Raw genomic sequence first — 14,915 nt, forward strand, 5'->3', positions numbered from 1 at the left:
AATCTTCCTAACTGTAAGGGTAGCTAAGCAAATGGCCCAGGGAGATTGTGGAACCTATGACTGGAGCTTTTAAAGAACAGTTAAGTCAAATGCATCTGAGGGAGGATTGGCCATGTCTACAGTAGCGTGATCTTTTGACAGAAATTTCTGTCAGGAGATATCTTCCAACAAAACTCCTGTCGACAGATTGCAGCCAGACTTCTGTCAACAGCAGGCCCACTGGAACATCCAGACCACCTTTCTGTTGACAGAGGCATTGTGCTTCATGGGGAGTGTCAGAATACTGTCAACCGAGTGCCTTGTGAATGTGGACCCTCCACGGGTTTTGTTGACAAAACTCTCTAGTGTAGACGTCACCATCTAGAATAGAAAATATTTATTCCTGCTCAGCAGAGGGGCTGGACTGTAAATGACCTAAGGAGTTCTCTTCCAGTCATTCATTTTGATGATTCTCTGCTGAGATGGTGGATCAAGGGCCAGGTTCAGTGGCTGTATTAATGACGTTTTCCTTCCTGACAGGTTGTTCGGAAGTATTGCCCACATCATGTGGGCCACTACCTGGGTATGGATGTTCATGACACTCCAGACATGTCCCGATCACTCCCTCTTCAGCCAGGCATGGTGATAACCATTGAGCCAGGTAAAAGGGCACACTTTCAATCCAGATGCAGTAACAAGTCACATTGATGATAATGCTATAATTTTACATAGCTCCCTGTACATTCAAACTAAAGTGCTTGAGGTGCTTTACAAAGGAATTAAAAACACCAGTAGTACTAGAAAAGTAAAGTGAATTATTTCCCTCCCAGCATATAACCAGAAATAGCTAATTGCAAGGGTGAACTCTCAAAGTGTGTTCCTTAATCTTTGCAAACTAAGCTTTCTACTGTGGAACTTTCCTTCAGATTGTTACAGTTGGACTTGCAGGCCTCAGATAGAAACTGGTCTCTGATGCTGACTTTCTTTTCTCTGCCCTTCTCCCTTATTGCCCAAACCACTGTCAGTGTCACTTCTCAGGTAGGCAGCACCAACATCAAGAAATGCAGGAAGACTAAATGGAAGATTGAGGATTTATATTGCTGTACATGGGGTCTGTATGCAGTGGGGCGGTGGTCTTTTCCCTCCCCTTTCTCTAGAAGCTGCCCCTCCAGCATTGCTCAGTGCACATCCTCATCCCTGTGTGAGCCAGTGAAAAGAGGGGTCTGTTCTGTGGTGTCTTCTTCTCCTGCTTTTCTGAGGGCTTTTATTCCCTCAGGCATCTACATCCCCCAGGATGACATGGCTGCCCCAGAGAGGTTACGTGGCCTTGGTGTGCGCATCGAGGATGATGTTGTGGTGACAGACGACGTGCCCCTGATCCTGTCTGCAGACTGCCCTAAGGAGATCTATCATGTGGAGCAGATCTGTGGCCGCAACCTGTGATCTCTCTCCTCTGTCTTAGACACCCTTTTTGGGTTCCTCGGGAAATGAGCTCTCTCACACGCGCAGTGATGTGTATTTCTGTGAATGGACCAGGGTGCAGGGCAGTTGAGGGGGACCTGAGGGGTGGTTCAGATGGAGGTTGTTGCTGTTGTGGGGACTTTGTAGTTAGGACAAGGAATTGGATTGTTAATGGCTCAGGTGACATCACTGTTACAGAGCAGAGAAACCATTTATTTACAGAGTTAACGTCTATACTAAGTGCTGATTTAAAGATGTAGGATGCAGGAGGCGCATCCCATCCCTTGCCACGTGGATTCCCCCAGTGTTGCTTTTGTGTGCATGGTCTTGTCAGAGGGACATTAGCCCCGTGTCTCCATTTTCTTTGCATCGTCTTGAATAGGGTGCAGCCACTGAGGCCAGGTGCCACGCTTTGACCTTTGTGGTCGTTTTCACACCAGCCCAGTCAGATGCTAATTGAAATGAAAACCTTCAACAGTTTGTCTGGGAGAGGGGCCCTCTGGGTTGTTTTTGGCTTCTGTGGAGCAATGACAAAAGGGGCTGGGGACTGGTTGATGGGGTCAGCTTGTGGGTAGTTTGTATTGATGCAGAAGCACTTTAGCTTTTCAGGGTAAGAATATGTTAGGCTGCCTTTCTAGGAGGTCTGAGAAAGATTGGCAATAGGAAGGAGGGGTCCTCTGAAGGCATATGGCAGGGTTTGGTAGTTGACTGAGGAGACTCACTGGGTTCAGTGCACTTGGCCATCCTGTCCCTGGCCATCCAGTGTCGTCCTGATCTACCCCCCACCAGTGCTCAGCTCCAATCTTCCCCTGTCCCAAAAAATTCTTCTACCTGAGATTAACTTGACTGTACTGGTCCACACTGATGAGCTGCCATCTCTCTCATTCAAGTATGTGTACATTAGTATGCAACTGTGGCTGGGATAATCAAAATCCGATCCAGTGCTTGAATGGCAGGTGTACATACCATACCAGTGCCCCATAAGCATCCCAGAACATACTATGTCAAGAAGAGAAAACCTCCAGTAGGAGGTTTCAAGAGTCTCCCCTTTGAAAACTTTTTGAATATTCCTGCCTTTTGGTCCCGCCCAAGTTTTGTTTTTAGTTTTTTTAAAGAAAAAGGTCTTTGAAGATCTCTCTGAGCCAAGTATAAATGTGATTCCTTGTCTTCAAGGGTAGATGAATGAATTTCCAGGTTCTAGAGAAGAGGATGAATCTTAATTCTCCACTGCTTTCCAACATTCAGTCCACTTCAAACAGTGGTAAATGTATCTATAATAGAAATATATCCCATGTTTGGTTATTTATTGATCATATTTTGGCGATTAGCTTTCTATTTAATTCATTGTGGAAAAAAAATCACTATAATGCCTGTCCCTTGTTTAATTTATACATTCTTTTTTCCACTTCTAAGATATATTCTTCTCTCTTGTTTTCATGCATACTGTTTATTCCATTCTCTCTTTTCCTTATATGTATGCTTGATTTCTGTCTTTCTTTCTTCCAAAATATAACTTCCTAACCCCCAATGCTTCTCTTTTCTAATCTATTCTTCATTCTCTCCACCCACTCAGCCTCAGTGACAACATATAAGCCTAGCAGTCAGAGACTCCGGAATTCTATTTTTGACTCTGCAGCTGATTTTGTGTGTCCTTTGGCAAAACCTTCTATGCATCTCTGTACTTCGTTTTCCTTTTCCTCAAAATCTACTTACCTCTTTCAGGTGGGTGTTGGAAGACTTGTTTAAGGGCCAAATTGTGTACTCTAGTGGACATCTGCATCTCCCATTTTCTTCAAGGGGAGATGGGTACATGCCTTGAAAGAGTCAAATTCATCCCCTGAATGCAACAAAAGTATCTGACCTGTTTTTTAAGAAAAACAAGGGAGGGAAAAAGTTGAGATTTCTAGTGAGTTTTACAGATCACCTTATCCTATTTAAAAGAATCTACTGTATTTTGACTGTGAGGATTTTGTTACATCACAGATATTACAGTGACAAATACAATATATTATTAGAAAGAAAGCTCACCAAAGATATATTGCTGCTAATGTGCTGATAATCATTTAGTCTGTACTCTAAATCTGTTACACACAACATTGTTACTCCAAACATGCCTTTGGTGCTGTGCCAGCCAATACCTACAGGTAGTTACTGTGGACTTTGAATCTACATGACAAGCTGTGAAAAACATTCACCTGTAAAGCTGTATTTGCCAGTGTAACTAACTGCAGAGTTGAAGATTTTGTATCTCCATGTAAATAAAACTTTGAAATACAAAGTTATTTTTGAAAAAAAGACTATTTTGTAGGAAGTCATTTATATGACCATAAAGTTCTACTGATATAAGAGCATCCAGTACGAACTTCCTTTTTCAAGGAGATATAAACCACCTGTAAATTAACTCAGGAATTTCTTTAGGAGCCATAATCCAGCATCCACCTTCACATCCACGTATGTATGTATGTGTACATATGTATATACAATCATTTGTATGTTGCTGCAGTTAGTTTTTTTGACTGTGTGTTGCTCATTGTTGTGAATGATGAAAGAGGGTATAGCCCCTAGAATGATGGTTCTTAACTATGGGGCCTTCCTAGGGGTATACAGAGGTGTTCTGGGAATAGTTCAACTCATCTAGATATTTGCCTCGTTTTACAACAGGCTACATAAAAAGCACTAGTAAAGTCAGTACAGAATAAATTTCATAGAGACAATGTACTGGTTTATACTGCTCTATATCCAGTACACTGAAATGCAAGTACAATATTTATGTTCCACTTGATTTATTTTATAAGTATATGGTAAAAATTAGAGTCTGCTATTTGTCAGTAACAGAATGGCTGTGACAATTTTGTATTTGTATGTCTGAATTTGTAAGCCAGTGGTTTTTAAGTCAGATGTGAAGCCTGGGGGTACGCAAGACAAATCAGACTGCTGAAAGGGGTACAGTCATCTGGAAGTTGAGAGCCACTGTCCCAGAGTATAGTAAATTTGGTTCTTATCAAACTGAATGTTGAAGGCATTTTCTAAGTTACTGTGTATGAATAACCAGAGGGCACGCTCTGAGGCCTAAATATAACTGATAATTTCTTTAAAAATGGTGAAACTTAAATGTACTTATTAAAGGCTCCTAGTCCTCTGAGACAAGAGCGTGGAATTTTAAAATTCGTTATCATTTTAAATTGCTCTCGTCATAGAACAGTACAGACTCGCACTTTCACTAGCATCATGACATGGCCGGTGATTGATAAAAATCACTTAAATCAGAAATCTGACATAATTGAGTTTGCAGTATGTGTGTGGTGTTGCATAGGGGTGTGACAGTACATTTTGTGAACAGAAATAAATTTGAGCTTTCATAGAGCTATTTTCCATAACCCTGTGGAATCTGCCATTAGCAAGGCAATGTTGTATCTGCTTGCTTGCCAATGTTAACTGGGGACAGGTTACTTTGCTAATTACTTCCTCCCCTCTGTTGGGCTTCCAGAAACAGTAAAAAGTGTTGACTTTGATCTATAAAGCCCAGGATTTTTTACCCAAATGGTTTAGCAGTGATGGGGTGACCAACATGGTGAACATCAGAGGAAATGGGGTAGGATCTGAGGCTATGGTAGGAAAAGAAGAAGTTGAAAATTACTTAGACATAAACAGATCTGCAGGGCCTGATTAAATACATCATCGAATACTTGAGGAATTGTCTGAAGAAATCTCTGGGCCATTATTGATTGTCTTTGAGAACTTGTGGAAAATAGGAGAGATTACAGAGGACTGGAAAATGGCAAATATAGTACCTAGTTATAAAAACAGGGAATGAGTGCAACCTCGGGAGACATAGACCATGTAGCTTAATTTTTGTACCTGAAAAGACAATGGAGAAAATAATTAAACAATCAATTTATTAGCACCTAGAAGATAATTATCACTTTATTAATAATCAACATAGGTTTGTCAAGAACAAATCATGTCATGCCACATCCATATGTGTCTTGGATAGAGAGAACCAGTAGGTGTGATATCTGGACTTTAATGTGACTTTTGGTATTCTCTCAGATACTCTTCTTTTAAGCAAACTAACAAAATATAGCCTAGATGAGCCTGCTATATGGTGGGTGAACAACTGATTAGAAATTTTGTATTTATCTGTGAAAAATACAAGATATCCTCACCAGAATTACAGCATGTATTTTGATAAAAATGTAGGGGATGTAAATTGGAGCTGTAGTTTGAAGTAGAGGGATTGGGGTTTGTGTATGCAAGGAGAGGGTGGAGAACAGGAGAAGGGGAATTGTGTATTTGTGCAGGGGAAAGTGGAAGCCAGATGTATTCTCTGGCTGCTTTGTAGTGTTCTAGTGACACAAAGCATCTTATAACCTGGTCTAACTGGCCAATACACTCTGGCTAGTTTGTGCTGCTCCAGAATGGCAGAAAGCAATCGAAGTGTGCCAATGAATCTGGTCCTAAAAGTTAGAATCATCCTTAAATAATTTTTTGATCTTATATATCTTCTGATCATAAATGCTAATTGTGGTAAAGGTCTCTGCAGTTCTTTTGCAGTATGTTCATGTATGACATTTTTAATTAAAAAAATAAATTCCTAGACACAACCTACATTTTCGTGAAACTAAGATTGTATGTATCAATAAATTGGATAAAATAAATGATAGGGATCATAGAAGCATAGGACTGGAAGGGACCTCAGTAGATCATCTAGTCCAGGGGTACCCAACAGGTGGCCCGTGGGCCAGAATCCAGCCCACAGAGCCAGCTGCTGCAGAGCCCTGGCAGCTGGGGTACAGAGCTGCCGCCGGCCCCAGGGGCAGAGCCCCGGCTGGGGCATGAGGCTGTCGGCAGAGTGGTTTGGAGCTGCGAGGGGGGTTAAACTTGGGGGCAGGCAGGGGACAGTATGGGGCTGTGGGGGGGCTGTGGGTGGAGGGTGATTTGGGGCTGCAGGGGGGTGCTAAGTCTGGGGGTAGGAGGGCAGTTTGGGGCTGCAAGGGTTTTAAGTCGGGGGATGGGTTTGGGGCTATTTTGTGTTCAGCCCACCCCAGAACACACAAAAAATTGCCATGTGGCTTCCAATGAAAAAAGGGTGGACACCCTTGATCTAGTCCAATCCCCTGCACACAAGGTATTGAGAGTACATATCAATATAGTGGATAAAACAAATGATAGGGATGATAGAAGCATAGGACTGGAAGGGACCTCTGTAGGTCGTCTAGTCCAGGGGTATCCAACAGACGGCCCGCAGGCCAAAATCCAGGTAAAAACTACACCATTCCTGACAGGTGTTTGTCTAACCTGTTCTTAAAAACCTCTCGTAACTGCAATTCCTCAACTTCCTTAGGCAACTTGGGTGGTGTTATATCAGAAACTAACATTATAAAGCCAGGAGATGAAAGGTGAAGGTTCAACTTAGAAGAAATTCAAATACGTTAAAGTATAAGAATGTGTGTTGAATATATATGTAAAAAATTAATTAAAATACTGTATGTGTGTGTGTCTCAGTCTTATGTCCAAGGACACTCAAATACTTTAATCATAATCTGATCATTTTTGCACAGTGTCACTCTGGATGAGAGTTAAGGCAGTTGGCCACTGTAACAGTTCATTTCCACTTAAAATATTTGGGTTTATTTTAACCCAGGATTTTATTGTATTACAGTGATGTGTTTTAGGTTGCCTAGAGCCTCATATGGGTGTCTTGTTATGGACATCTAATTCCAATTAACTTGGCTTTATAATACTTGTTCTTTAAATACCTACATCATCTATATAATGTATTTTACCAAAGTTAGTGATCTAACTTTCAGCAATACCTCAATTGTGATATTGTTTGGGAATTCATAATAGCTTTTAGCAAGCCAGCCAGAGTTTTATGCAAAGAGAAAGTGGAAGTAAGCCGACACAAAAACACCATTTTTGGACCATCTTAGATACATGATAAACAGAAGAAAGATACCTGGGGTGCGTGCAGGGGGTTTGTGACACTTCCTGAGGATACCCAGAGTTGGGAGGCATCTCAGTACCATGTGACCTTCGCATGAGAAAGCCTTATCCTGACTGTCACGTGTCAGCTTCCCTACTCCATCAGCCAAGGGCAGCACAAGTGCTTTCCTCTGAGCCTGCACAGACTTCTCTGTCTCTCTACAGGTTAGTGGAAGGCATTCTCCAAACCTTGAGCTCTCTGGGCATCCCAATGGAATGTCACACACCTCGGCCACTGGACATTCACAGATTTACTGCTTTCGAAGAAAGTACAGCTCCAGCTTACCACTTACGCCTCAGATAAGCGTAACAGATAACCTACTTTATAGTGAAATCAGGAATAGGTTTGACAAAATAGGTATTTCTTTTAAATTTAAAGCAAGTGTAAGTATTGGGAAAAAATTATATATACAATTATAACACATGCTAAAACTTAACCTTAATGAGATGCTTGTCTAATAAATTATTGCTCACCAAAGCTTTACAGCCAGGCTGCAGTGACATCTCTTTGCTATCAGCCTACCTCCATGGTAGAGGATCCAAGGTGTTAATTGGTGTCTGTAGGTACATCAGGACAGTACTTTGTCCTTATTCGTAAGCAGGACCTCATCCCCATGGATTGTTTCTTCCTTTGGGTTTCCTTTCTTTCTGACTTTTTCAATCTATCAAATGGCCTCAGAGTCAGTTTGCAGACAAGGCACATATGATCAGACAAGGAGAAAAGCATCTGTTACCACCTGCCAGAAAAGAACATCCCTGAGGTAGGTCACCTCCTGGTGATCTTCCTTAATCCCAAGTCTTTATAAATATAACACTTGTTGGTTATCTCTACAGGCAATAACCAAACTGCTGCTGACTCTTGGCAGAGACCTAACATTCCACCTTTTGGTGAACTAATGTGCATATAAAACCTGCGCACTACGTGTGCTTACAGACAGACTGTCCAATACAAAGGATTCTTTCCACAACATTAATAAAAGGTGAAAGTTGCCATGAAGAAAGCAAGAAGGTTGCACAGAAGTAGAATCCAGTCTCTGTTGGAGCCTGTTACCCTATGCACGGAACTGCTCATATGGACCATAGCTCATGGGACTTTGACCACTGCCAATCATCTGCTCTGTAGGCTCACCACACTGTAGAGACTCAGATTTATAGCCGTATAGCATGCCTGCTGCATCTTGGATGAACAAAATGTGACCATATGAACCACCCTATTCCCGAGCAAGTCGATGAGCCCCAAAGTGAGCTGGGTTATGGACAGAAGTTTGACTAAGCCAAGTAGATCCCAGCAAGTAAGTGAGGTAAATTTAGAGAGGAGATGTATAGTTGAATCCCAGCTTTAAGTACAAGACTTAGCTCTACCATATCTACTGAGCTATGACCTCTACAGATAGCTGGGTTACAGCCTAAACTTGGATGTGCTGCACATGCTTACAGAGGAACCATAACTCAACATCTGTGGATTCCTGGGCGGGTTTCTGAGCCATGGCCAGTGTTTACCAGATTCAAGACTCTCAGCTTATGAAAACAGGCATATTTTGTTTCCTTGGCATCTTTTTGTCTCTTCCTGACAAACTAGCCAGGTAACAGCCTTGATTTAATTCTCATACTTAAATCACTGATTTACACTGGACTCTCTAGAGTTAACCTGATGTGCTGTCAGGTTCAATGTTGACCCCACTGCTGACTATTTACATGATTTTGGCCATGAGCTTGACAGTAGTTGAGTCTAGGGCCTTGCAGGACTTGAAAAGAAACTTATGTATGTTTGGGTATAACCTGTTTATTTACACTATTCTCTTATTGACATAATGCATGGGAGCCCGCTTACTCTTACTCTGAGAGAAACCACCTGCGCATAGGTAGTGCCAGAATTCTCAGCTCAGTCAGTCTGAGCCATCACCAGAAATGGCAGCATCCATCACTGACTCTTCAGGCCTCCATTCCTCCTCCCACTACCCCACAGCTTCCCACGTGGCTGCCCTCTTGCCTCCCGAGCAGGAGCTGGAATGGCAGTGGCAGGTTTGTCTTTGACATATTTATCATCTATTTCCAGCTGGAAGATTCATTATAATATCTCTGCTCTGCTCATGGGAATAAGGGGACTTCGAAGCAGGCGGGGTCCTTTCAAAAAGGAGCCCCGTTGGGATGAGCCAGGCGGTGGCGAGGCACGTCAATTTCGAAGTGCCGCTGCCGCCCGCATGCTAATGAGGCGCTGAATATGCATTTCAGCGCTTCATTAGTAAACTTCGAAATGGCCATTTGCATGGCCATTTCGAAGTTTGGGTCTAGTGTAGACACAGCCTGAAGCTTCTATAGTTCTGGTATGTATATTGCTTTGTATTTTTTTTTAATCTGGGAGATGTGTTGGGTTTTTGGCAGAGGAGAGGAGGGAGCAGCAGGAGGGGTTTATTTTCCCCATGGCTGTATGAGCATGACCATGGTGAGCATAGCTATGCAAAAGACGTTTAATTGTCACTGAGGTATTTTAAAGTTTGTGAACTAACATTATGTTAAAGTGATTTTTAAAGGTACTTCCACCACCACCATGCACGCACGCACGCACGCACGCACGCACCACCACGCACGCACACATAACAGCTGCCGGCCAATAAATCAATTGAATTGAATTTTATATCAGTGTGGCAAAGCAGGGCAGGGACTGGGAGCTAGAGGAGTGAGCGGTGGCAGTGGTGGGAACTGTAAATGGCTCCTTTAAGAGCCACATGTGCCTCAGAGTCACTTAGCTGGTGACCCTTACCAAATCTAATCGCAATCCATATTTGGGTCCTGATCCATAGGTTGGGAATCCCTGAGCTAGAGAGTCTGTGAGTTTGCTTGTGTGGCTACTGGCCTGTGGGGCTGGCAGAGGTACTTTTGTGGCTGGTTTGATTTGCTTTTTTGAGAAGAAGATCCCAGCCTGGGCTGTAAGTTACCCCATTGTAAGCAATATACCCTGGGCTGGTTCCCTTAGCTGTGCCCAGAACCCTGTCATATTACATCTCCTGTTCAGGTGGTTGAAGGCTGCTATCAAATCCCTCCTCACTCTTCTGTAGACTAAATGAGCCCAAATTTCTCAGTCTGTCTTCGTAAGTTATGTGCTCCAACCCCCTAATCATTTTTGTGACCCTCTGACAGACTATCTCCAGTGTGTCCACATCCTTTCTGTAATGGGAGGCTCAGAATCGTACCCAATACTCCAGATGAGGACTCACCAGTGCTGAATAAAGGTGAATAATAATTTCCATAGATCTGCTGGTTATTCTGCTACTAATGCACCCGTTTGCCTTCTTGGCTACGAGGGCACATTGTTGGCTCATATCCACCTTTTCATCCACTGTAATCACTAGGTTGTTTTCTGCAGAACTGCTGCTTAGCCAGTTGGTTCCCAGCCTGTAGCAGTGCTTGGGATTCCTTTGTCCTGAGTGCAGGACTCCGCACTTGTCCTTGTTGAGCCTCAGCATGTTCTCCCTGGATCCTATCCCTACCCTCCACCAGCATGTCAACCTCTCCCCCTAGTCATCTGCAAATTTTCTGAGGCTGCAATCCATCCCCTCATCCAGGTCATTAATAAAGTTGTTGAACAAAACCAGCTCCAAAACTAACGGTTAGGGGTACTTCACTTATTACCAGCTGCCAACCAGACAGAGCTATTGATCACCACCCATTATTTAGCCAGCTTTCTGTCCCCCTAGCAGTCCATTCATCCAAGTCATACTGCTTTAACTTGCTAGCAAGGATACTGTGGGAGACCATATTAAAAAGTTTGCTAAAATCAAGGTATATTACATCCGTCTTCCCCATATCTACAGATCCAGTTACCTCATCATAGAAGGCAGTCATGCTGGTGAGGCATGACTTGCCCTTGGTGAATTCTTGATCACTTTCCTCTCCTTCAAGTGCTTCAAAATGGATTTCTTGAGGTTCTCCTCCATTATGTTTTCAGGGGACTGAGGTGAGGCTTACCGGTCTGTAGTTCCTCAGAGTCTCCTCCTTCCCCTTTTTTTTAAGATGGGCACTACATTTGCCTTTTTTCCAACCATCTGGGACCTCTCCTGATTGCCTTGAGCTTTCAAAGATAATCGCCAGTGGTTCTGGTCCTTAGTATCCTCAGATTCATTTGATCCAGCCCCATAGATTTGTGTATGTCTAGTTTTTCTAAATAGTTCTTAACCTGTTCTTTGTTCACTGAGGGCTGCCTACCTCCTTCCCATTCTGTGCTGCTGCCTCGTGCAGCGCTCTGGGAGCTGACCTTGTCTGTGAAGACAGAGGCAAGAAAAGCATTGACTACATCAGCATTTTCCACATTATCTGTCACCAGATTACCTCCCTCATTCAGTAAGAGTCCCACACATTCCCTGACCAGCCAATAGGTGTGTGTGCTCACTATGTGTGGTGGTGCCCAAAGTTTTAACCCTAGTAGTACGTGTAGGGGAGCATCTCTAGCAACACCTGTAGTGCTGGCAGGGATGGTGCATCAGAACAGTTCTGCTCCAGCCTTGATTGTTGCTTCTCCCCATTGTTAGTTGTCATTGTAGTTAGTTTACCCATCGTAATGATTAAAGTAATTGCTCCCCTTAGGGACTTCGACCCCGATCACGGCATGTCATGATTCTCGGGGTTAAACCTTGTGATTCATGCAAATGGTCTATGGTGGTCAGTGACCTGAACAGGAACTTCCTGCGCTATCCGTGAGCGTCATATCAATGACAGGTGCAAAATCTGCAATTCCTTTGTCTGTTTTAAATATTGTTACACTCTAATTACATGGAAGAGAATTGAGAATTTCTAGCCTTCCTGCACCCATCCCTTTCCTAAAGGGCTTGTTTATACTCACCAGAAGACAGACGCTACAAGAATTGCGTAGCTGGAGTTGTATATCTTAAACTGATTTTTTTTTCCTCCTAGTGTAGACCTGACCTGAGTACCTAGGTCCCCCTCCTCTGTGTTTGTTTGAGGTAATAGTTATTATGTCAGGATAACAGACCAAATAAACTTCCTTACAGACAGACAGACAACCCAAATTATGCAGGAGTTTTAGGCCTTGATGAGACTTTCATTGTGCATAAAGCAGAGTCTTCTAATGTAAATTCTCCAGAATGCGTCAGGAGCAATCAGCAGTAACAACAAAGGGAACCATTCTTCAATTAATATTAATACTCTGTTATATTACTAAACAAGTGCAACTTATTTTACATTTCTAGAGTCAAAGCAAACAAGTACAACAGTTAGTCAATTGAGTGAACATCATTTCATTCATGGTGACTCAGGCATGTTTTGCACTATGTTTGTAGTTGAGTCTGATCCCAGAAAAGCTGAAAGATTTGGCTTTTGGCGATTTTCACTGGAGACTTCTCAGTATGGTGAGATAAGTTTACTGAAAATAAGATTTGGGTTTGCTTATTGTCTCAAATGATTACATTGCATCTTTTCAAATACTACTCACTGAGTGAAATGCCCTACCCCCCAAAAATCTTTCATCTGTCCTCTGTTCTTTCCCATGGCATTGAATGTAATCTTAATATTAAAAATAATTTACTAGTCATGTATAAGAATGTAAGTATTTAAGTGCATACTTACACAATCTAAGCTTCTTATTCAAAAGAGAATTTGCAAAATGGAAGGCAGGACAGAGGCTGTCATACCACCATAAGCTTTGGGTTTAGGAGTGTCATATGCCAGCTGTTTCAAAACAGTCACATGGTCACAGGGATGAATCATTTGGGGTGACCCAAGAAGGATTTTATCATGGTGCCTATACACTGGAATAAGTTGCCTAGGGAGGTTGTAGAATCTCTATCACTGTAGATATCTAAGAGCAAGTTAAATAGGCATTTGTCAAGAATAGTCTCGAGTCTCTGGACAATGCTTGGTCCCGCCAGGAGGGCAGGAGGCTGGACTTGATGACCTCTCAAGATCCCTTCCAGCTCTACTGTCCTATGATTCTGTGATTTTATAAATATAATCATATTTGTTACTTATTCAAATTAAGGGGCAATTTGCAGAGGTAGCACAGGGATCTTGCTTTGTTCTGTAAACAGCCTGTCTTTAAAAAAAGTATATTGCTCTAATATTCAATCTTATTTAATTTTCATTACATTTCAGAAAAATTAAACTTATTTTATTGCAAAAAAAAACAAGCAAACACTCCTGTAGAACCTTAAAAACTAACAATTTCATTTATTAGGTAATGAGCTTTTGTGGGTAAGAGCCACTTCAGATTTTCAGATTAGTGTCAGAATCCCTCTGAGATTATTTTTGTTGTGTTCTTTTGAATAGGAACCTGGGAACAAAAATGAATAACCAATTTCAGCCTCATTGATCTGGGTTTGTCTAAATGCATTATTTCTGGAAATTCAATACGAGTTTTATATAGTTTCCAGTCGCTGCTTTTGGGTAAATGTGATGTTTAAATCATTACTCTAACGTGTGATGGTCCCTACAAAGGACCCTTGCAACAGGTTACATCGGACTTTCTAGGATGCTGAATATGAACCATTTGGCCTTCATCGGTTGTATTCAAAAGCTGATATTACAATGCCTGTTACTGTACGAACACCACCACCAACACAAATATGAGGTTGCTCACGTGGGCAACCAAAAGGAGTTTTAAGCACAAACACTGCCATCTACTGCTCCAGAGCCACATTTTAAAATATTTCAGTACTAACAAAACTATTGTTAGTACTGAAATATTTTAAAATGTGGCTCTGGAGCAGTAGGTGATAGTGTTTGTGCTTAAAACTCCGTTTGGTTGCCCACGTGAGCAACCTCTTATTTGTGCTTTTATTTTATTGCATTGTGTGATGCCTTCTAAGACATATAGTTCCAAATTTGCCCATGTTTGTAATACAGGATCAATTAGTCTTTGTGAGACACAAAGATTTCTTAGCTACAGAAAGTACCTGTGTAGTTTTATATTTTATTCAGAGGCCTTTTCTCATCCTGTGCAATGCTTTGATTATACAGTACCTTGTATGTAGGAATGATCCATAACTGGCACGTACAAATAATCACTCTTACGGAATACATCTCTCTTTTCTACTAGGAGGAGTGGATTTATTGATTTTTGAGTCAGAAATTTATCCCCCTTTTATAGTCCCTATAACACTACCCAGGCCTAAATATGCTTTAAAAGTTCTCTGCAAACTTTTTAAAAATTATATGCAAAACCAGTTAACACTTCATTAGTCCAGAAGAAAGAGAAAAGATCAGCACAAATCTTTTAAACATGATTTCAGTCAAACCAACTGTAATTTAAAGATAGACTTTTAAACATCTTGTTTACTGTCTGATGGCCAGATACTAATTTACTTGGAATCTCAAACTACAGTGAAAAAGAAAAGTGGGCTCCTGAGAAATGACAGCACTAACCAAATGAGTGGCAAGGAGAGGGAGACAGAGACAGGGTAACCCCAAAGTTCTCCTTTGTCTAAGATGAACTAAAAGGGAGTTTTGTGGAACTGGGCACTAGAACTGTTTTCTGGAAT

At 41.9% G+C, this 14,915-nt stretch overlaps 1 protein-coding gene across 12 annotated transcripts in view; it reads left to right on the forward strand.

The window, feature by feature from the left end:
- The window catches only part of XPNPEP3 (X-prolyl aminopeptidase 3), a 74,652-nt gene that overhangs the window by 30,297 nt on the left and 29,440 nt on the right, over positions 1-14,915 (forward strand). For 4 of the 12 annotated variants that reach the window (XR_012647602.1, XM_075009697.1, XM_075009674.1 and 1 more), the window contains exons 9-10: positions 520-640; positions 10,564-10,655. Coding sequence is in view for 10 of the 12 variants with exons in the window: in XM_075009697.1 (XP_074865798.1) it covers positions 520-640; positions 10,564-10,649 (207 nt within the window). In the remaining 2 variants the exon portion in view is untranslated. The other 8 variants (XM_075009716.1, XM_075009632.1, XM_075009642.1 and 5 more) reach the window with 6 other exon arrangements.

Source organism: Carettochelys insculpta, chromosome 1 (assembly GCF_033958435.1).
Source record: "Carettochelys insculpta isolate YL-2023 chromosome 1, ASM3395843v1, whole genome shotgun sequence".
NCBI lineage: Eukaryota > Metazoa > Chordata > Testudines > Carettochelyidae > Carettochelys > Carettochelys insculpta.